The sequence below is a fragment of the Pelophylax lessonae genome (genome assembly GCF_965119305.1).
Source record: "Pelophylax lessonae genome assembly, chromosome: 7".
NCBI lineage: Eukaryota > Metazoa > Chordata > Amphibia > Anura > Ranidae > Pelophylax > Pelophylax lessonae.
This window is the reverse complement of record NC_138774.1, coordinates 220,889,181-220,912,911: the sequence shown is the minus strand read 5'-3', so window position 1 is coordinate 220,912,911 and position 23,731 is coordinate 220,889,181. Positions and strand designations below refer to the sequence as shown.

Below are 23,731 nucleotides of genomic sequence, written 5' to 3'. Positions count from 1 at the left end.
GGTTTTTTATTTTTACCCAAAAAATGTAGCAGAATACATTCTGGAATATTTATTTGCAAAATTTTATAACAAAAATTAAGCAAACTCAAACTGCTTAGTTTTTTCAAAATTTTCTGTATTTTTTTTCATTTATTTAGCAAAAAATAAAAAACCCAGTGGTGAATAAAGCGGATCTTTACTGCATCTGAGCATCACAAACCAAAAACCCCATTTATTTTAGCTTGAATATTCAAAGCAAAACCCCTCCACCCATCCATGTCTCAATGCTTTATTTTGTTGAGAAATCACTTTGAAAAACAACCCGCTAGCATTTCTGGCCTTGGCCATAATTCTTGGAATTCTTTTGCCCTTAGCTCAAGCATGCATGCAGGAGAGTATGCTTCGTTGAGAAAACCCCTCCTCCTCTCCTGAAGACTCCTGGGCAGTGGCGGCTGGTGTATGAGGGCGCAGGGGCGCCGCCCCCCCATCCATGGGCCCGGCCCCCTAATCTGCATGCAGGGCGCCGGACGCATGGAGCTTAATGGTTTTTTTTTTTAAATCACCTGATTAGAGCCAGAGGCTCTAATAGGGTGATGAAAAGGGTGGAGCTGGGGCGCAGAGCAGTGCGCCCCGAGCCCACACATTGTGTGACAATAGCGAATGAAAATTCGCTATTATCACACCGATCCTCCTCCTGGCCAATCAGGAAGCGCGTCCGATACGCGCTTCCTGATTGGCCACAAGGCAAACCCCATGCCATTGGCAGAGGAGGAGGCGGGAGCACTGGAGGAGACGCGCCGCCGGGGACACAGTGAGGAGAAGCCGCCGCTGGGACTGAAGAGAAGCAGCTGCTGGGACTGAAGAGAAGCTGCCGCAGCGGCTGCTCCAGGTAAGTGCACTGGTCTCGGCAAGGCACGGATGGGGGCACGGCAAGCTGGTCACTGCATTGATGGGGGCATGGCAAGCTGGTCACTGCATTGAAGGGGGCACGGCAAGCTGGTCACTGCATTGATGGGGGCATGGCAAGCTGGTCACTGCATTGATGGGGGCACGGCACGCTGGACGCTGCATTGAAGGGGGCATGGCAAGCTTGTCATTGCATTGAATGGGGCACGGCAAGCTGGTCACTGCATTGAAGGGGGCACGGCAAGCTGGTCACTGCATTGAAGGGGGCACGGCCCGCTGGTCACTGCATTGAAGGGGGCACGGCACGCTGGTCACTGCATTGATGGGGGCATGCTGTGCTAACTCTGCATTGAATGGGGGCATGTTGTGCTAACTCTGCATTGAATGGGGGCATGCTGTGCTAACTCTGCATTGAATGGGGGCATGCTGTGCTAACTCTGCATTGAATGGGGGCATGTTGTGCTAACTCTGCATTGAATGGGGGCATGCTGTGCTAACTCTGCATTGAATGGGGGCATGCTGTGCTAACTCTGCATTGAATGGGGGCATGCTGTGCTAACTCTGCATTGAATGGGGGCATGCTGTGCTAACTCTGCATTGAATAGGGGCACGCTGTAGTAACTCTGCATTGATGGGGGCACACTATACTTTGATTACTGAAGGCCCCTTTCACACTTTTGTGACCTCAAAGTCATGCAATTTTTTTGTCGCGTTTTTTGCCGCAAAGCAATGCCTATTAGATTTTTTCTGTTTGCGCCCCCCCAAAAATTTTGAGCACCAGCCGCCACTGCTCCTGGGAGACCCAGGCAACCAGCCTGCATGGCCGCCGAAGACCCGATAAAAGCCGCATTCGACTCTGACTGGGTCTCCATGCAAAAACCCGGGAAGTGATGTCATGACCTCACTTCTGGGTACTGGCACCAGATTCACAAAAAGGACAGCATTCAAAACAGCAAACTTGCTGTTTTGAATGCTTTTAAGTGCAGAGGAGGGGTTTGGGGTCTTTTGGCGAGTTAAAAAAAAAAAAAAAATTAAAATTACGAAAATATCGGCCCAAATTGGGCGATACCGATACGCGATGACCAAAATATCGGTATCGGCAATGAAAAAACGATATCGGTCGATCACTAGGTGGGTGGTCATAAAGTTATGGCTGATTGGTGTAGATGTACATAAGATTACATAAGCAATTTCGGCTTGATGCAAAAAGGGTCCACATTTGCACCAAAATGTTGTAGGACCCTTTTATACCCGCACCTAAATCTTATAGAATGGGTGTGAACAACCATGCAATGCAATTCTGGCAAGCATTGCATTGTGGGAAAGTTGGAGTTACTAAAAAAAGCAGAGGTGATTTTTTAGCTAAAGGCGCCAAAAAACGCTAAAAAACGCTGAAAAATGCCAATACAAAAAAGCTAAAAGACGCTGAAAAACTCACTACTAAGCTACTGGCGTTTTTATAACGTCCACTGTACATGAGGCCGAAGTGATAAATTAATGTTGCCATTCCTGCTCAACAGAAAACGATCGTTTGATTGGTGTCTGTCGAAGCTGAAATGAGCATGCAGCAGGTAAATCCACAATACAGTCAAAACATCTGATCTGCATTCATGTCCCAGGTCACAGACCCGAGAGGATCAGTATGACAGCCAGTAAACTAGCTTTTTCTAGGAGATCAGAAAAGTCAAGCCTTGTATTTGTCTTGTAGCATAGCTAATGATATAAAAGAGAAATGATCTAGAAAGGCAGCACAAGTCACAAGCGTGTTTGCAGAGTGTACAGCCAGAGCTGCAGCATCAGCATGGGGTGAATCACGAAGCTGACACTTCGCTAATCCAATCCTAGACTGCAGCAGTATTTAGTGCAGCCACCTTGCCCAACGCTGGCAGGGCGCCCATCTACAGCTCATCTTTACCGTGGGTGTGAAGAGGGGGGGGGGGCAGGAAGGGGGCGAGATGCAAAAAGGTCATTTAGAAAATGTTTTACTGTTTACTCAGCCAGGCTAACTCATGTTGCCATATTCTGGCACCTTCAGCCAAGTGCCTTGGCCTCCCTTGCTCGCCTCAGCCTGACTTTATTACGCAGCCCAATCTGTCGCCGTAACGGCGGGGGACGCCTCCCCGCTGGTGGCTCTCCGCGTTCAGCAATAATGACTTTTGGCAGGACGGAAAGGGCGAGACGGCTGCCTGGATTTCTCTGGCGGAGGCTCCGAGCCCCTGTTCGCCCCGCTAGCTGCCATACTTGGTGAGCTTCGACGGCAAATAAATGAGTCATTTTAATCCGGCTGACAGGCGGGCACCAGAGCAAGCTGACTTCCATCTGCGCCATCCGGAGTTGACGGAGGAAGCTCAAGCGAGCGGAACTAAATCTGAAACGTCAAGACGAGTCAAAGTCGTAACGGTGCCTGCAATTTCAAGCGGAATCTGGCTGAGAAGCGATCACCGCCAATATCTGAATCCGAAGTGTTTATAAGCATAATTTGGCCATTACTTCAGCAATGTCACGGCCAGACACTGTGCCAATCCCATTTGAGCACAAGGCAATTTTGATTAAAGGTAAACTCCAGCTAGGATACAAGTCTACTATAAAATCAAATACTGGATCTATCAGACTGTGAGCTGGGGTAGTAAAGACGCAATGGTAAGGATTTTTGATCAATTTCCAACAGCGGAAATTTAAAGGGAACTTAAAGGTTGACAGCCATTGTTACGTCACATGCCATCCTTTGAAACTCCCTGACCAGAAAACACTGCTATGTGATCCCATAGTGGATGGTTACGTGAGCCAATACCTAGGCATTTGGTCATTTGGTGCGTGCGCTTTTCTTTACAGATTTGATTTGGTCACGTGATCTCTGTTGATGAGGAGAATCTGAGTTCAGATTGGCTAATCCTCCTTGTCATGTGATCAAATGCCTAGGCGTTTCGATATTTCACCTCTACTGAAGGGTAGGTTCGAGAGATCATATGATCAAACGCCTAGACATAAGGTCATCTGATCTCTGGGAAGAATGAAGCTGGCCATACACAGATCAGTGTTCTTTTCCAATAAGTTTTTATTGGCTGCAAGCGCTGGCCAGAGGAGTTGATCATGAAATCGACTCCTCCCAAATTGGAACGATCAATGCCCCTGCTGAACCGCCTGATTTGCAATCCATCTATGGCCACCTTAGAAATTTTGATTGGCCGATTCCTCCTATTCAGCCTAGGCATCTGATAATGGCAGCGGCTGCTGTGGGATCCTGGAGAAGTACCATCTTGCTGTACTTTAGGCCATTTGTCACCCTAAAGCTCCGTACCCACGTACCGATTGTCGGCCGTAAATATTCGGCCGACGACCGATCGGCCGATTGTAGGCTTGTTAGTATGATGCTTCCGACAGCCGACAGCGCATTTTCGGCCGAACAGAATCTGTCGTGCAGGCATTAAAATTTTTGTTGGCCAACACCAGAACAGCCGATTGTTCGCCAGTCAGTACAGATTTCGGCTGACAGACCGCAGATTTGCAAGACTGGGCATGCTCAGAAAAGAAAAAAGACAAGGAAAGTTAACCATCACATGACATCACTTCTGCAGTCGGCTGTTGTTGGCCGACAAAATTCGTGTGCAGTCTTTTGCACTTTTCAGCGGACAGGACATCCCTGGACAAAAGACGGCCGATCGGTCGGCCGACGATCGGTACGTGTGTACGAGGCATTAGTTTCAGGAGCTGGGTAAGCAGGGTGGTTGGGGGTATTAAATCTCCGACTTTTGACAGGGTGGGATTTGCTGCAGGATAAAAGTGCATAGTGTATGATGCCTATTTCTATTTTCACAATGCACAAAAAGCATAACATTCTGCCTGCAGGGAAAACATTTTTGCTGTGTTATTCTATCAACTGGCTAACCTATAAAAAAAATAAGCAGACAGGTAAACGTTATATTCCTGAATTTTCGGCTTAGTTCAGAATACATATAGGGCAAAGACAAGCCCTGGCACCCTCCACCGTGGCACTGAAGAGGTTAAGCATTGCTCTGCCTCCCTTTCTGCAGTCGGCTAAGCTGTTTTTTCGGCACTAATTACTCCAGATAGCTGTAATTTACAAGTTGGTGGTGGGTCGGAAGGCTCCAAGCTTCACACGTCCTCCGATCAACAGCTGCCACTATTAGAAAGCTAATTGCGCAGCCTTCTGTAGCATGCAGCAGGCTGGCTGCCTGTGCGATGGAGGCCACAAACTGGCTGCTGCTGAAGAGTGCCAGAGCCGCGGAGAAGCGGCATCAAACTCCACCGTCTCCTGCCAGTGGAGGGGAGATGAAGGACGTTCAAGGACCGGGCAGAGTAAGAAGTCAGTGCTTGAAGGAAGAACTTAATTGAGCATTGTTTCTATCTAAGATGGCAGCACAATGCCATCTGACATTAAAATTCACACAGACTAAATGTGCGTGTACCAAAATCACCAATCACAATTTTTTTTATTTGAGTGGAAAAGGTACCTCTTATTGCCATAAATATAAAAGAGCTATTTCCAAGTAGTGATGAGCTCAGGCGTGTTCGGATCATAGTCTGGACACATCTGATTGAACCTGCCAAAAAGTTGTCACTGTACTGGGCCAATCATAAGTGGCCAAGGCACTTGCTGCCTCAAAGCCGCACACACACCCCAGCTGCAGATTGGCCCAGTACAGTGACAGCTTCCTAGCGGGCTCACTCCGAACTTTGAACTAGGATCCGAACATGCTAGATCTTATCCAAACTGCCAAGCTCCATCGTGTGAGCTAAAGCCTAGGCAGCTTAGCTTAGAAGTGTGTGGTTACCAGAAGCATTACAGGTGTTTACATACTTTTCAATCAGATAAGCCCTATCTTGTAGGCCTAGAGCCAATGCAGCCTAGATCTCCATTGTCTCCTATGTTGTAGACATGTGGTCTAGAGCCAATGCAGTGTACATCTCCATTGTCTCCTATGTTGTAGACATGTGGCCTAGAGCCAATGCAGCCTGAATCTCATTGGTCTCCTATGTTGTAGACATGTGGCCTAGATCCAATGCAGCCTGGATCTCCGTGAACTCCTATGTTGTAGACATGTGGCCTAGTTTCAATGCAGCCTGGATCTCCGTGGTCTCCTATGTAGTAGACATGTGACCTAGAGTCAATGCAGCCTTGATCTCGGCAGTCTCCTAGGTTTCAGACATGTAGGCTAAAGCCTATGCAGCCTAGATCTCTGTGGTCTCCTTGTTGTAGACATGTGGCCTAAAGCCAATACAGCCTGGATCTCCATGGTCTCCTATGCTGTAGACATGTAGCCTAGAGCCAATGCAGCCTGGATCTCAGCGGTCTCCTATGTTGTAGACATGTGGCCTAGAGCTAATGCAGCCTTCATCTCCGTGGTCTTTTCTGTTGTAGACATGTAGCCTAGAGCCAATGCAACCTAGATCTCTGTGGTCTCCCATGTTGTGGATATATGGCCTAGAGCACGTGTGTCAAACACAAGGCCCGCGGGCCGAAAGCGGCCCTCTAGGCCATTTCATGTGGCCCTCGCACCTCTCCTGCAGCTACCCCCTCACCTCTGTCCCTAACTTGTCTCAGCAGTCGACAGCAGAGAGGAGGACAGAACTCCTCATACAGATTCTGTACCTCTATGTTCAGGTGCAGCACCACCTCATCTCTGCCTCCCCTGGTCTCAGAAAGTGCAGGGTCTGGAGGAGGACCAGATGAGGGCTGGAGTTTGCTGAATGCTGTTTCCCAGCTCCATCCCCAGCTTCTTCCAGGAAGCAGCACAAGGTAAAGAGGGTGCACTGTGATGTAAGGGAGGGTGGGAGCCTAGTGGGGGGCTCTTGACATCTGATGTAAGGGGGAGTGGGGTGCTCCAGACATTTAGTCTTACAGATACAACTGGCCCTTTGAGGGCAACCACAATTCTGATGCGGCCCGCAATGAAATTGGGTTTGACACCCCTGGCCTAGAGCATGGGTGTCCAACCTGTGGCCTTCCAGCTGTTGCAGAACTACAAGCCCCATCATGCCTCTGCCATTGGGAGTCATGTTTGCAACTGTCAGCCTTGCAATGCCTCATGGGACTTGAAGTTCTGCAACAGCTGGAGGGCCGCAGGTTGGACACCCATGGCCTAGAGCTAATGCAGCCTAGATATCTGTGGTCTCCTATGTTGTAGACATGTGGCCTAGAGCCAAGGAAGCCTAGGTCTTTGTGGTCTGTGACTACCAAGAACATTTAGGGGGTTTCACATCACTAGGGTCTGCAGAACATCTAATGTTTTTGATCAGAAAGGCCCAGTCTGTTAGACTTGCTGTGAGATAAGAGGATCAGTAAAGCTGGTAATACACACATACTGTAAATTTCAGGCAGAACAAGAGAAACCTAACAGATGGACGAATCTTCCCTGGTGGTTACTGTATTATGACAGCTGGTTCCAACAGCTGTCATATTGCCCGAACAGTGCCTACATCTGTTTGAATGCAGGCATGTTATCTGGAAATTTCCATCTAGCTCTTTTGAGAAAGTCATTTGAAGAATCACATGTTATCGAGTCAGGTGATGCCAATGGGGGTACCCATGGCTTGAATGTTGGCTGTTTCAGCATGAATCGGCCAAAACTCAAGCCACCTGTGCCAGCATTAAGACTTGAACACTCTATAGCACTAAGAAGGAAGCGGAGATTGCTTATGTAATTTTATGTAGATCTACACCAATCAGCCATAACTTTATGACCACACACTTAATATTGAGTAGGCCCCCTTCTGCCCTGACCCATCGAGGTATGGACACCACTAAACCTCTGAAGGTATGCTGTGGTATCTGTCCTGTAATTTCTTGAGGTGTGGCCTCCATGGATTGGAGTTGCTTTTCCAACACAACCCACAGATGCCTGATTGAATTGAAATCTGAAGAATTTGGAGGCCTCAAACTTTTTGTTGTGTTCCTCAAACTACTATTCAACCATTTTTGCAGTGTATCAATGCACAATATCCTGCTGAAAGCAACCATAGCCATCAGGGAATACCGTTTCCATGAAGGGGTATACTTGGTCAGCAACAATGTTTAAGTAGGTGGTACGTATCAAGTAACATCCACATTAATGGCAGGGCCTAAAGTTTCCCAGCAGAGAATTGCCCAAAGCATCACACTGCCCCTACCAGCTTGCCTTCCTCCTATACTGCCTCCTGGTGCCAACTCTTCCCCAGGTAAGCGACGCACACGCACCCGGCAATCCACATGATGTAAAAGAAAATGTGATTCATCAGACCAGGCCACCTGGTAAACATAACTTGTATTATAAAAAGCAGGACAGGTCCTCTTTAATGTGAGATCTGGGGTCAAAAAGACCTCAGATCTCACATATACACCTAAAAGCAATAATAGAAAAAAAAAAAAATGAAAATGAAAACAAAAAAAAAAAAAAAATGTGGCCCTTTAAGGCCGTTGGGCGGAAGTGACGTTTGACATCGCTCCGGTCCTCGAAGGGCATAGAGTCGAGTGGGGGCTATCTTGCCCTCACTTGACTTCCTGCCCATCAGTAGAGGGTATCAGATTGTTTTTCCCGCTACCGATGGCTCCGGTAAGCAGGGAAAACGACTGGAAAGCAGCGGGGGGGGGATGGGAGACCTCTCCTGCCGCCCATAAAAGTGATCCTGTGTGGCGAATCCACCACTGGGACCAATTCTGTGTTAAAGAGGACTGCTCGCCGTGTAAAAAAATACCAGGCTAATGGCAGCTAACTGCCATAACCCCGGTATGTAACGTCAAAGTAGTGACATAAATACACGGTGGGCGGCCTGGAAGTGGTTCAATGTACATGCTTTACTGCTTGCAAATTATGAGCCATCCTAAGGACAATGTTTATTTAAAGGGAATCCAAAAGACTGTCAAACCTCAGAGCTCACTGTTAGGATATTATTGTTAGTGATGCTGCTCTCCTTGAGCAGGGGAACTACAAATCACTAGAAACAGAAAGAAAGGAGGGCGCAAACGCCTAGTGCATTACCTTGAAAATGTACTTACAAAAAGCCAAAAGCATACTCACAAACATAAAAGGATAAAACGCATGTGATATACAACTCCAATATCAAGGATGACACATCTCTGTGGTTGGACAGCTGATGCCCCTTTTACAGAAGGCTCGCTCCCTTCCTCAGAGCTAATCCCCTTCACTTAAGGCACCTTATTTATACTCAGTGGCGGCTGGTGCTCAAAATTTTTTGGGGGGGGGCGCAAAAAGAAAAATGTAATAGGTATTGCATGGCACAGGTGATGGTACAGGCATGGCATAGGTGATGGTACAGGCATGGCACAGGTGATGGTATAGGCATGGCATAGGTGATGGTACAGGCATGGCACAGGTGATGGTATAGGCATGGCACAGATATGGTATAGGCATGTCACAGGTCATGGTACAGAAGATGGTATATGCCCCCTTTCAATGCAGTGACCAGCGTACATGCCCCCTTTCAATGCAGAGACCAGTGTACATGCCCCCTTCAATGCAGAGTTCAGCGTGCTTGCCCCCTTCAATGCAATGAACATTGTGCTGTGCCCCCTTCAATGCAATAAACACTGTGCTATGCCCCCTTCAATGCAATAAACACTGTGCTGTGCCCCCACAATGCAGAGTTCAGCGTGCATGCCCCCTTCAATGCAACTGTGCTGTGCCCCCTTCAGTGCAATGAACAATGTGCTGTGCCCCCTTCAATGCAATAAACACTGTGCTGTGCCCCCTTCAATGCAATAAACACTGTGCTATGCCCCCTTCAATGCAATGAACACTGTGCTGTGCCCCCACAATGCAGAGTTCAGCGTGCATGCCCCCTTCAATGCAACTGTGCTGTGCCCCCTTCAATGCAATGAACAATGTGCTGTGCCCCCTTCAATGCAATAAACACTGTGCTGTGCCCCCTTCAATGCAATAAACACTGTGCTATGCCCCCTTCAATGCAATGAACACTGTGCTGTGCCCCAACAATGCAGAGTTCAGCGTGCATGCCCCCTTCAATGCAACACTGTGCTGTGCCCCCTTCAATGCAATAAACACTGTGCTGTGCCCCCTTCAATGCAATAAACACTGTGCTGTGCCCCCTTCAATGCAATAAACACTGTGCTGTGCCCCCTTCAATGCAATAAACACTGTGCTGTGCCCCCTTCAATGCAATAAACACTGTGCTGTGCCCCCTTCAATGCAATAAACACTGTGCTGTGCCCCCTTCAATGCAATAAACACTGTGCCCTCTTCAATGCAATGAACTCTGTGCTGTGCCCCAACAATGCAGAGTTCAGCGTGCATGCCCCCTTCAATGCAACTGTGCTGTGCCCCCTTCAATGCAATAAACACTGTGCAGAGTTCAGCGTGCGTGCCCCCTTCAATGCAACTGTTCCGTGCCCCCACAATGCAGAGTTCAGCGTGCATGCCCCCTTCAATGCAACTGTGCTGTGCCCCCTTCAATGCAATAAACACTGTGCAGAGTTCAGCGTGCGTGCCCCCTTCAATGCAACTGTTCCGTGCCCCCATCAATGCAGAGTTCAGCATGCGAGCCCCTTTCAATGCAGAGCGCCACAGCATTGTCCCCAATCACTGCAGAGCGCCACAGCATTGTCCCCAATCACTGCAGAGCGCCACAGCATTGTCCCCAATGATTGCAGAGCGCCACAGCATTGTCCCCCAATGATTGCAGAGCGCCACAGCATTGTCCCCCAATGATTGCAGAGCGCCACAGCATTGTCCCCCAATGATTGCAGAGCGCCACAGCATTGTCCCCCAATGATTGCAGAGCGCCACAGCATTGTCCCCCAATGATTGCAGAGCGCCACAGCATTGTCCCCCAATGATTGCTGAGCGCCACAGCATTGTACCCCAATGATTGCAGAGCGCCACAGCATTGTCCCCCAATGATTGCAGAGCGCCACAGCATTGTCCCCCAATGATTGCAGAGCGCCACAGCATTGTCCCCCAATGATTGCAGAGCGCCACAGCATTGTCCCCCAATGATTGCAGAGTGCCCACAGCATTGTCCCCCAATGATTGCAGAGTGCCCACAGCATTTTCCCCCAATGATTGCAGAGCGCCACAGCATTGTCCCCCAATGATTGCAGAGTGCCAGCATTGTCCCCCAATGATTGCAGAGCGCCACAGCTTTGTCCCCCAATTATTGCAGAGTGCCACAGCATTGTACCCCAATGATTGCAGAGTGCCACAGCATTGTACCCCAATGATTGCAGAGTGGCCACAGCATTGTCCCCCAATGATTGCAGAGCGCCACAGCATTGTCCCCCAATGATTGCAGAGTGCCCACAGCATTGTCCCCCAATGATTGCAGAGCGCCACAGCATTGTCCCCCAATGATTGCAGAGTGCCAGCATTGTCCCCCAATGATTGCAGAGCGCCAGCATTGTCCCCCAATGATTGCAGAGTGCCAGCATTGTCCCCCAATGATTGCAGAGTGCCAGCATTGTCCCCCAATGATTGCAGAGCGCCAGCTTTGTCCCCCAATGATTGCAGAGTGCCAGCATTGTCCCCCAATGATTGCAGAGCGCCAGCTTTGTCCCCCAATGATTGCAGAGTGCCAGCATTGTTCCCCAATGATTGCAGAGCGCCACAGCTTTGTCCCCCAATTATTGCAGAGTGCCACAGCATTGTACCCCAATGATTGCAGAGTGCCACAGCATTGTACCCCAATGATTGCAGAGTGGCCACAGCATTGTCCCCCAATGATTGCAGAGCGCCACAGCATTGTCCCCCAATGATTGCAGAGCGCCACAGCATTGTCCCCCAATGATTGCAGAGCGCCACAGCATTGTCCCCCAATGATTGCAGAGCGCCACAGCATTGTCCCCCAATGATTGCAGAGTGCCAGCATTGTCCCCCAATGATTGCAGAGCGCCAGCATTGTCCCCCAATGATTGCAGAGCGCCAGCTTTGTCCCCCAATGATTGCAGAGTGCCAGCATTGTCCCCCAATGATTGCAGAGCTCCAGCTTTGTCCCCCAATGATTGCAGAGGGCCAGCATTGTCCCCCAATGATTGCAGAGTGCCAGCATTGTCCCCCAATGATTGCAGAGTGCCAGCATTGTCCCCCAATGATTGCAGAGCGCCAGCATTGTCCCCCAATCATTGCAGAGTGCCAGCGTGCGTGCTCCCTTCAAACTTACCTGGCGGCGGGGCGGCTCAGCTTCTTCCTCTTCTGCGGCGGGTCCTTCTCCCTCATCTCGGCGGCGGGAACCGGCGGGCGGCCTGCTCCCTTCAAACTTACCTGGCGGCGGCGCGGCTCAGCTTCTTTCTCCTCTTCTGCGGCGGGTCCTTCTCCCTCGTCTCGGCGGTGGGAACCGGCAGGCGGCCTCTCCTTTTCTCTGAGCGGCGGTGACGGTGAGTAACTGACGCACGCACCGGCACCGCCCCCATTGCGACGTCAGCGATATCCTGGATGATGATTGGTCCAGGCTGTAGACTGGACCAATCACAGCCAGGATATCAGAAAGTGGGGGTGTCCAACCGCAAAGACTTGCGCCCAGGATACCCCCCTACCCCCCAGAAGGCAGCCAATCGGCGCCTCTTCTGGGACGTAACCCCACCCCCCCCCCCCCCCCCAGCCACCAGTTCCTTCAGGCAAGGCCGGCGAACCCAATTTTTTTTTTTGAACAACTTTATTTGTTCGTTTTGTTTTGTTTTTTTTTTTTTTTTTTTTTAGGGGTAGGGGGGCGGCGCCCTGGCGCCCCCTATGCACGGGCCGCCACTGTTTATACTAATCACAAACCTGACCCATGACCTTGTTGGGGTTTGGTCCCACCCAGTGCAGGCTGTGGAGGAGAGGGACCAAGGTTTATGATCCCCATGACCTCATTGGGGTTTGATCAGGCCCAGTGCAGGCTGTGGAGGGGAGAAACCATGGTTTGTGATCCCCATGACCTCGTAGGGTTTTGGTCCCGCCCAGTGCAGGCTGTGGAGGGGAAGGACCAAGGTTTGTGATCCCCATGACCTCGTTGGGTTTTGGTCTGGCCCAGTGCAGGCTGTGGAGGGGAAAAACCATGGTTTGTGATCCCCATGACCTCGTTGGGGTTTGGTCCCGCCCAGTGCAGGCTGTGGAGAGGAGGGACCAAGGTTTGTGATGGCCATGACCTCGTTGGGTTTTGGTCCTGCCAAAGTGCAGGCTGTGGAGGGGAGGGACCATGGTTTTTATACCTATGACCTCTTTGGGGTTTGGTCCCGCCCAGTGCAGGCTTTAGAGGGGAAGGACCCAGGTTTGTGATCGCCATGTCCTCTTTGGGGTTTGGTCCCACCCAGTGAAGGCTGTGGAGGGGAGGGACCAAGGTTTGTGATCTGCATGACCTTGTTGGGGTTTGGTCTGGCCCAGTGCAGGCTGTGGAGGGGAGAAACCATGGTTTGTGATCCCCATGACCTTGTTGGCGTTTGGTCCCGCCCAGTGCAGGCTGTGGAGGGGAGGGACCCAGGTTTGTGATCCCCATGACCTTGTTGGGGTTTGGTCCCGCCCAGTGCAGGCTGTGGAGGGGAGAAACCATGGTTTGTGATCCCCATGACCTTGTTGGCGTTTGGTCCCGCCCAGTGCAGGCTGTGGAGGGGAGGGACCCAGGTTTGGGATCCCCATGACCTTGTTGGGGTTTGGTCCCGCCCAGTGCAGGCTGTAGAGGGGAAGGACCCAGGTTTGTGATCGCCATGACCTCTTTGGGGTTTGGTCCGGCCCAGTGCAGGCTGTTGAGGGGAGGGACCCAGATTTGTAATTAGTATAAATATGGTGCCTTTAGTGAAGTGGACTAGCTTTCAGGAAGGGAGCGTGCCTCCCAAAACGCGTCAGCTGTCTAAACGCAGAGATGTGTCATCCTTGATACCGGAGTTGTATATGACATGTGTTTTATCCTTTTATGTTTTTAAGTATGCTTTTGGCATTTTGGAAATAAAATTTCTAAGGTGTCCAAGGTAATGCACTAGGCGTTGGCACCCTCCTTGCTTTTTGTTTCTAGTTATTTAAAGGGGTACCTAGGATGCTTTCTCTGTTACATCTTTGTATAAAGAGAGCCCTGTGGCAACATAGAATTAGTAGAGGGTCCAATTTTCTTGTTCAGGGTAAAAATGCATAGATGATTTTCTTCTTTATCTCTATGAATGGAAGTAAACCTTTTTTAGCCAAGGAAGCTGCCATCTTGGCCTCTATTTCATCTACAACTGCCATGATGCTGCACATGTGATCAGTTATGACACCAGCCATTGGATGGTTTGATAGTTACATTAGATGGTTTGGGAGTGTTACATTTCCGACATGTTCTAAATGGGTGGGTTTACTTCCGCTTTAACAGTTGGAAAGAAAACAATGTCGGGAATTTATCACAACCGAAACAGAAAGAATCTGACGCAGCTGTGCATGGGGATCAATCAGCTTCTATCTTCAGCTTGTTCAGCTAAGCTTTGAAAATGAAAGGTAGAAGCTGATTGGCTGCCATGCACATTTGCCCCGGTTTTGATAAATTCCCCTTGGAGGGTTATACAGCTCAGTTACTCACTGTGCACAGCAGTATCCCGGCTTTAGCTTCGGTGAATTGCTGGAAAACCTCTGTCCTTTCCTAAAAAAAAAAAAAAAAAAGCAGAATGGATAATCAACATGTGCAATTCAATGTAAGGTGAATCAGCTTTTTTCCCATCTGGGAATCTAACCCATACTAACCCATAACCTGAAGGTACCCATAACCCGTTAAAGTGGTTGTAAATCCTTACATATAACCACTGAAGTGACTGGCCACAGAGATAAAACAACTTCTCCTATATTGTTGTACCTGTTTATCTGCTTTCTTCACTTCTACATTTAAAGTGCAGAATTTATAAACTTGTCTGAAAGTTGAGAAAAAAAGGGGGGGGGGGGGCTGACAAAACACTCTGCAGAGTTCAGTAAGGAGAATTCTGAGAGCTGATTGGGGGGAGGGGAGGAAAGGGACCCCCCTTCACACAGCATACAGGGACAGAGCTGAGGCTGTCAACCAGCTGGAGGTCCCTCCGGTCACCATTTTTCTCTTGGTGTCACTAAAACTTGTCAGAAATGATTCATTCTGATAGCAGAGGAACAAAGCACCAGAAAGAAATGACACTTAGTGCTCTTAATGAAGATAAGTACACAATATAAAGGGATATGTTTGTTCATATTTCATGTCTGAGGTTTACAACCACCTTAAGTCTTAACCACTTGCCGACCAGCCGCCACCTATATACGGCGGCAGGTTCCCGTGAATCGCTGTACCTGTACGGCGGTTCGCGGGAGGGATCCAGAGGGCACGCGTGCGCTCCCACTCACCAGCGGGAAGCCGATGCACGTGGCCGGCAGCCGTGATTACCACCGGGCACCTGCGCTCGCTCCCTGTGTAGAGAGAACGGCGGTCTGCTGTTGTAAACACAGCAGAATGTTGTTCTCTCAGGAATTAATACAGAGCTCCTGTGATCCTATTATTTAGGAACACAGGTCTCTGTATTGGTTTCACAAGCCCATCCCCCTCACAGTTAGAAAACACCCCCTAGGCTCACATTTAACCCTTTGATTGCCCCTCTTCCCTGCCAGTGTCAATATTACATATTTAGCACTGATTACTGTAGTAATGTCACTGGTCCCCCCAAAAGTGTCAAAAATGTCAGTTAGGGGTCCGATCTGTCTGCTGCAATGTCGCAGTCCCGCTAAAAATCGCTGATCGCCGCTATTACTAATAAAAAAAAATACATTAAAATTACATAAATCTTTCCCCTAGTTGTAGACGCGATAACTTTTGCGCAAAGCAATCAAAATACGCTTATTGCGATTTTTTTTACCAAAAATATGTAGCAGAATACAAATTGGCCTAAAATGATGAGAAAATCAGATTTTTAATTTTTCATTGGGAATGTTTTATAGCAGAAAGTAATATATATATATATATATATATATATATATATATATATATATATATATATATATATTTTTTTTTTTTTTTTCAGAATTGTCGCTCTTTTTCTTTTTTTTAAACCGCAAAAAAATAAAAAAATCACACAGGTGATAAAATACCACCAAAAAAATTTGTGGGAAAAAAAGGACATCAATTTTATTTGGGTACAGCGTCACATGACCGTGCAATTGTCAGTTAAAGTAACGCAGTGCTGAATCGCAACAAATTACCTGGTCATTAAGGGGGAAAATCTTTCGGTCCAGAAGTGGTTAAATAAATCCAACCACTGACATTAGATAAAAAAATAAAATAAAAAATGGAATGTACTTAAAAGTGATCATAGCCACCATAGGAGAAAAGGAAAGAACTACACCGGCCATCTGGGCACCAGGTATGCAAAAGTATGCTGGATGCTGAGGATTCTTTGGCTGCTGTAGACTGCAGGCACCACACACTGGATTGGTTTTATGGAGATATATATATATATATATATATATATATATATAAATATATATATATATATATAAAGGCAAAAGTTTTATTTTTAGCCATTGAGAAGGTAGATGTCCCTTCACTTATTTTTCTTGGAAATGCAATTTTTCACCTGGCTTCTTTGACAAAAGTAAATCGAACAATTCTATTTTGTTGAGTCAGGTGGTGCTGACAGGGGTCTCGAATTTTGGCTGAACTGCCACAATTGTAGTTTGGCAGCCCTAATGAGCAATGGTGGTCATACACTCTACAAAAAATCGGGCCAAATTCGGTCATTTGGACAGTTCTTTCGTTTTTCAGCCAGTAAATGGAGTTGTGACGTTTTTTTGAAAAATTCTTTTTATTGATTTTTAAACAAAGAACAGAGTAACACAAACAGACACACACAGCAGCCAAAAAAGGCACACAATAACCCAACAACAACCTCCCCCCCCCCCCACCCACCCAAAAACGACCACCAGCACCCTGAGAAGACCAGGAGCGTCGAGGTCAGGGGGTCAGCGCAGGCCACCGTCCAAGGACAGCACGACCTACCACCGGCCTCCGGAGTAAACAACCTTCGGTCCCTTCTCATAAACAACACACCATATCTCCCCCCTACCCGGGATCAACACATGTCAATTCAACATTAAAGAGACCCAGTATCTGGCTGTTCTTGCAGGACTACAAAGCTAGAATACAAGATAGCATAAGTACACTTCTATAGAGCGTTCAATCCACCAGCTTCATAACAGTTACACAATATGCAGTTCAGCCCACAGTGTCTGAGGAGTCCACCCACGCCCTCCAAACCTTGTCAAATTTTTTCGGGCAACCTCGTGAGACATAGGTGGCTTTGTATAGGGGTAGCATTGCATTCACTAGGCCTTTCCAGAACAGTAAGGATGGCGGGGAAACCTTCTTCCAATGTAGTAAAATAGCCTTTTTGGCATAGAATAGAAGAACACTCAGCAAAGTCCTGTGGGCCACCGAGGGGACCACCTCCTCCACCAAACCCAGCAAACAGACTCGCTGGGTTCGCGGAATCGGAGTCAGCAGCACCTCGGCGAGACAGGACGTCACCGCAGTCCAAAACTGCTGAATTTGGCCACAGCCCCAAAAAATGTGAGTTGCATCTGCGGGGGAAGCGGAACAACGCCAACACTCCGCAGACGAAGTCGGGAAGATTCTGGCCAGACGGGCCGGAGTATAGTAAATCCTGTGGAGGAATTTAAATTGAATTAGTTTGTCCCTAGCAGCCACTAAATATTTGAAAGGCTCCGTCCATACATCATCCCAGTCCTCCCCCTGTAGGTCCGGCACCTCAGCCGTCCATTTTTCCTTACATCTAACTATGCCAGGGGGTGTAAGTCGGAACATATCCTTGTACACAGTGGAGAGAGTTTTGAGTGTGGTATCACAGGTCAACACGCATTCTAAGTCCGAAGGAGACAGCTCTACAGAGGATGAGGCAAATTGGGCCTGAAAGGCATGCCGCAACTGGAGGTATCTGAATATAAAGCCGCTAGGCAAGTCGAATTTCTCCCGCAATCGGTCAAACGGCAAGAGAGCCCCCGCCGCTGTTATATCACCCAAGGTTTTTACACCCCGCGTCGCCCACAACATCAAATCAGGTAAGTGACGAAAATGAGGAAAGGCAGGGTTCATCCACAACGGCTCGGACGGGGAGGATCCAACATAACTGGGGCACGTCAACTTCAATGACTGGGCCCAAGCCCTAACAGTCGCCCTCATGGAGAGCGTTAAAGGGAGATCTGAGCCCAGACCCCTAAACAGCGCCAACCTAAGGGTTTCGAAGGAGCCCAGGTGGGCCGCCTCTAAGATTGTTGCCGAATCCTCCCCGTCCGCCCGCAGCCAGCGCCGCGCAAACACCATCTGTCCTGCCAAATAGTACTTGCGCCAATCGGGCAGTGCCAGGCCTCCATTACCCCACGGTTCCTGGAGGGCCCGAAGGCCAATCCTGGGAACCCCGGGCGACCAGAGGAATGAACAGACGAGGCTGTCCAACTTCCGGAAAAAGGTCAGTGGTACCCATAGCGGAGAATTGCGGAGGAAATATAAGACTACAGGCAGAAATTTCATCTTAAGGACACTAATACGACCTAATAAGGAAAGTTGTAGACGCTTCCAAGCTTGGATATTTTGTTGGAGTTTAGGCAATAGAGGAGCCAAATTCAACGAGAAATAATCCTGGGGACGCCTAGTTATCTTGATCCCCAAGTAGGTGAAGCTATCCACCCAACGAAGGGGCAGGTCCCCGGCCGCAGCAGGTCGAGCACCGTCATCGAGAGGCAAAATGGAGGACTTACTCCAGTTAACGCGAAGCCCTGAGCACCTGCCAAAATCATTCAGGATGGACAGGGCCGCCCTCAAGGAGGGACCCGGATCCTCCAGGAACAACAGCATGTCATCGGCATATAACGCCAGACATTCTTTAATAGAGCCGACTTTAATCGACCCCACGGCCGGGGAGCTGCGCAGTGCGGTCGCGATGGGTTCAAGGGTAAGGGCAAACAGGAATGGGGAAAGGGGGCACCCCTGCCTCGTCCCCCTCCCCACCCGGAAATACGGAGAAGTGAGATAGCCCAATCGTATGGCTGTTCTAGGGCTTGCGTAAAGGAGTCGGATCCAGGTCTTGAATTTGGGTCCGAACCCCATACGATCCAGCGTCTTGTGCATAAAGGCCCAGTCGACCGAATCAAAGGCCTTCTCAAAGTCGATTGAGACCACCACCCGCTGCCCCGACGCCTCCCCAGGAATTTGAAGATGGGTGAACAATCGCCGAATGTTAGTGTCCACAGATTTACCCGGCATAAAGCCCGTCTGATCCGGGTCTATCAATGAGTGAATAACCCTAGCCAAACGAGTGGCCAGGACCTTCGTCAGGATTTTAAGGTCCATATTTAAAAGGGCGATAGGGCGATACGAGGAGCAGTCCAGGGGGTCCTTACCCGGTTTCTGAAGCAGCACCATATAGGCATCCATCATAGAGGGAGGAAGTTCCTCCACCTCCAAACAGTGCTGCAACAGAGAGCTAAGTCTAGGCGCTAAATGTTCGGAGTATTGTTTGTAAAAGTCAGCAGGGAAACCGTCAGGACCCGGGGCCTTATGTGGTGGGAAGGCCGCAATGGCTCTTGCCACCTCTAATGTTGTTATCGGAGCATCCATGAGGGCGCTATCCTCCGCCGACAAGGATGGCAAGTCAACTCCCTCCAGGAGGGCATCCGCGTGCACAGAGTCACTATCCGGTAGCGGGGCGTACAGGGCCTCAAAATAGTCAGTAAATGTCTCCAAAATGTCACGAGGATCCGACCTGAGCACACCCCCAGCGGCCCTGATAAGCGGGATATTAACTGGCGGCTGCTGGTCAGCCACCAGCAGTGCCAGGAACTTGCCATTCTTATCGCCCTGTGCGAATATAGAAGCCCGTAGATTGTTAGCTTCTGTATGAGCAAGATCAGAGACGTGAAGAGAGAGAAGGCGTCTCGCCTCCAGCAATGCAGCATAGCTGGAATCAGACGGCAAGGCCGCGTTCTCCTCCGCACATCTCCGCTCCTCCTGCTGTAACATCCTCACCTCCTCATTGTGATCTTTCCTAGCGGATTTAATGGCCGATATACACTCTCCCCTCGCCACTGACTTAAATGCCTCCCACACCACTCTCTGATCAGCTGAGTCCACATTTTCTGGCCAATATGACTGGATCGACTTTTCAAGGTGGGAAGCGACCTGATCCTGTTGGAGCCAGCCCGCAGCCAGGCGCCAACCCCGCACTCCAGCCCCCAATTGGAGGTTCACTGTCAAGAGTAGCGGGTTGTGATCAGACACTCCCCCGGCCCTGTATTCCGAGGCAGTCAAAAGGGATTGCATTCTGGCAGTACCAAACGCCAGATCTATGCGAGCAGAGGAACGATGAGCGGTGGACAGGTGAGAGTATTCCCTCAAAAGCGGATGCTTCCATCTCCAAAGTTCAGTCAAGCCCACCGTGGAAGCCCAGGTGAGCAGATCCACCGAGGGCGGTCTATTGGGGTTGGAAGTATCCAAGGTAGCATCCAGGATGGCATTAAAATCACCCATGAACAGTACAGGTAAATGCATATATTCAGCCAACTTATCAGTTAAATCATATAGCAGTTGTATCCGAAAAGGTGGAGGCACATAAACAGCGACCAACAGCATGGTAACAGAGTACATATCCAAAAGCACAGCCACGTATCTGCCCCCTGGATCGGAGATCACCCGCTGGATCGAACATGGGATAGATTTACTAATGAGGATGGAGACCCCTCTAGCATAGGTGGAGTACGTGGCATGAAACGCCCTTTGTATCCACGGCCTACGGAGAGCCAAAATCAAGTTCCCATCCAGGTGGGTCTCCTGCAGGAGGATGACATGTGGCTTAATGAGCTTTAAATACTGAAAGACACTGGCACGTTTGAACTTATTGTTCAGGCCCCTCACATTCCATGAGAGAAGTTTTATATTGTCAGCCATGGGAATCTAGAAAAAAATTACACAGAGCCCAGGTAAGGGCTATGGGCAGGATGAAAAAAAAAAGGGACCCATAAATTACCCCCTCAAAATATACATGAGCAAACAAAAACAGGTGCTGGTGCAGAACTCCCCATGCCATTATACCAGAACAACCCCCCCAACAAACAAAGAAAAAGGGAAAGTTGAACAAAAACGAGCTTTCCCAAAACGTGAAAAACGTAGTCTGGTATGCGGCTTCAATCCCAAACTGCCCAAAAAAAACAGTGACGCACGTCAGTTTTCCAATGTGAGCAACAGTCCGGTAAAGAAGATGTTCTTACAGTTCCGATGGAGTCTCTGAGACCGGATCACCCGGTGTGCAAGGAGGGCGCCACGACACACCCCTCCTCCAATAACCAGTCTCCAGATAGCAGGATAGGGAACCCCAAAAGTAGACATTCCTAAACCATCAACAAGCCGTAGATATCCAGAAAGAATGGTACGACAGGAGGAGAAAGTCAGCAGGGGCAGCGTACAACAGGAAAACAAAAAAAAAAAAAAAAAGGTAAAAAGAAAAAACGGACCACATCCAAAGGGGAGCCAGCCGAGAGCACTGGCAGTCAGGACTCATCACACGCCATCCAGCCAGTCCGAAGCCTCTTGAGGAGTGTCAAAGAATTTCACCGAGCCCTTGTACTGTACTCTGAGCCTGCTAGGATATTGCATGCTATAGATAAGTTCCTTGGCCCTTAGGCGCTTCCTGACATCCGTAAAGGAACGCCTGCGGCGTTGTGTCTCCGCCGAGAAATCGGGGAATAGCATGACACGCGCGTTCTCAAAGCGAAGTTCAGGGTGTTTCCGCGCCTCCGAGAGGAGCATGTCTCTGTCCCTGTAATTGAGGAACTTCACCAGGAACGGACGGGGGGGGGCTCCAGGGGGTCTGGCCCCAGTTGGCACTCTATGAGCCCTTTCTACCACATACGTGGGGGGTAAATTCTCCAGAGAGAGCAGTTGTTTGAAGAACTGCTCCGCAAATGTAGCAGGCTTTTTCCCCTCCAGCCCCTCAGGAAGCCCCACCACCCTTACATTATTCCGGCGCTGTCTATCCTCCGCATCGTCAGCTCGGTGTTGCAAGGATTTCACAATGTTCTGGAGTTCAGCCAGCTGAGCGCCATGGGAGTGTGAGCTGTCCTCCACCTCCGAGATGCGATCCTCTGCAGCAGTGAGTCTCCCCCTGAATTTATCCAGGTCATGGCGGATGAGCGTGCACTCCGATGCCAGGTGATCTATGCGCACCATCAATGCCGCTTTGCAAGCATCTATGGCTTCTAGGATGGGGGCCGTGATCGCCCGCTGGTCCGCGACCACCTCCTGAGCCTGTCCCCGAGAAGTGCCGGAGAGCACGGGGTCCGTAGGCTTCTGAGACTCCATGCCTGCACCCGTACCACCGCTCTTCCGGGAAGACGTTGGCGCCAAGATGGCGGAGGCGGAGCCCGAGCCCTGGCCCTTGACGGAGCGGGTCTGGCGCTGGTCCTGTGGCGGCTGCCGGGCGGGTTTTGGGGTCGAGGATGGCATCGCTGGAGACCTGAGAGCTTCCCCCACAAGATGGTATAGGAGAGCAGCCCCACCGCACACCGAAAACGGAGGTAAGTTGCAGGATTAACAGAGAGCTCCGGTCCGGCACGTCTACCCTCGCTCACATCCGGCCACGCCCCTCGAGTTGTGACGTTTTTGAGCTGAAAAAACGAAGGGCAACTTTGGAAACGATAAATTGAAAGGTTAACCACTTAAAGCGGAGTTCCACCCAAAAGTGGAACTTCCGCTTTAGGGAGTCCTGACCCCCCGACATGCCACATTTGGCATGTCATTTTTTGGGGGGGGGAGCGGGTACCTAGTTTTGACAGGTACCCGCTCCCACTTCCGCTCGGAGCGCCGCGGCGCCCTGAGCGGAAGTTCTCCTCTCCCCCTCCCTCCCTGCAATCTTCTGGGACACGTCAGAGGTACCAGAAGATTGCCGGCCAATCACGGCGCGCAGTGCGACTCGCGCATGCGCAGTGGGTACCCGGCTGTGAAGCCGCAAACTGTAACAGCCGGGTGCCCACAGCAGTGATGCCGGCGCCGAGGGAGAGGATCGAGGCTTCCGGTGGCCGCATCGCTGGACCGTTGGACAGGTGAGTAAATGGCTGGAACTCCGCTTTAAGCCCCGGAAGATTTTACCCCCTTCCTAAACAGGGGGCATTTTGCGATTCGGCACTGCGTGACTTTAATGGACAATTGTGGGGTCGTACGACGCTGTACCTAAACAAATTTGACGTCCTTTTTTCCCACAAACAGAGCTTTCTTTTGGTAGTATTTGATCACCTGTGCGATTTTTTGATCATGCGCTATAAACAAAAAAAGAGCAACAATTTTGCAAAAATAACAATATTTTGTTTTTATATGAAATCCGCCCCCCCCCCCCAAAAAAAAGTAAAAATCTAATTTTTTTTTTAATTTTTGGCCAATTTGTTTTCTGCTACCTATGTTTGGTAAAAAAAAAAATCACAATAAGCGTATTTTGATTGGTTTGCACAAAGTTATTGCGTTTACTAACTAAGGGAAAGATTTTTGTTGTTTTTTTTTTTAGCGAGTAATGGCGGCGATCTGCGATTTTTTTTTTGCGGGACTGCGGCATTGCGGCAGACAGATCGGACCCTTGACTGACATTTTTGACACTTGTGGGGGTACCAGTGACATTACTGCAGTAATCAGTGCTATAAATATGCACTGTTACTGTAATAATGACACTGGCAGGGAAGGGGTTAACTTTATTAGAGATGCAGTGACTATGTGTGTCCCTAGGGGGGTGTTTCTAAGACTACTGATTAAGACCCCTTCCACACTTATGCGACGCGATTTTGCGGCACGATTTTGACGCGACTTTGCCACGATTTTGACGCCATTTTGAAAGCAATGGCTATAGCTATATACCTCAAAACGCATTCAAATC

General features: G+C 49.4%; 1 protein-coding gene across 2 annotated transcripts in view; it reads right to left on the bottom strand.

Annotated features, from left to right (window-relative positions):
* The window catches only part of DDX31 (DEAD-box helicase 31), a 171,550-nt gene that overhangs the window by 103,325 nt on the left and 44,494 nt on the right, over positions 1-23,731 (bottom strand). For both annotated transcript variants that reach the window (XM_082262938.1, XM_082262939.1), the window contains exon 15: positions 14,377-14,436. In XM_082262938.1, the coding sequence (XP_082119064.1) occupies positions 14,377-14,436 (60 nt within the window). The remainder of the gene's footprint in view (positions 1-14,376; positions 14,437-23,731) is intronic.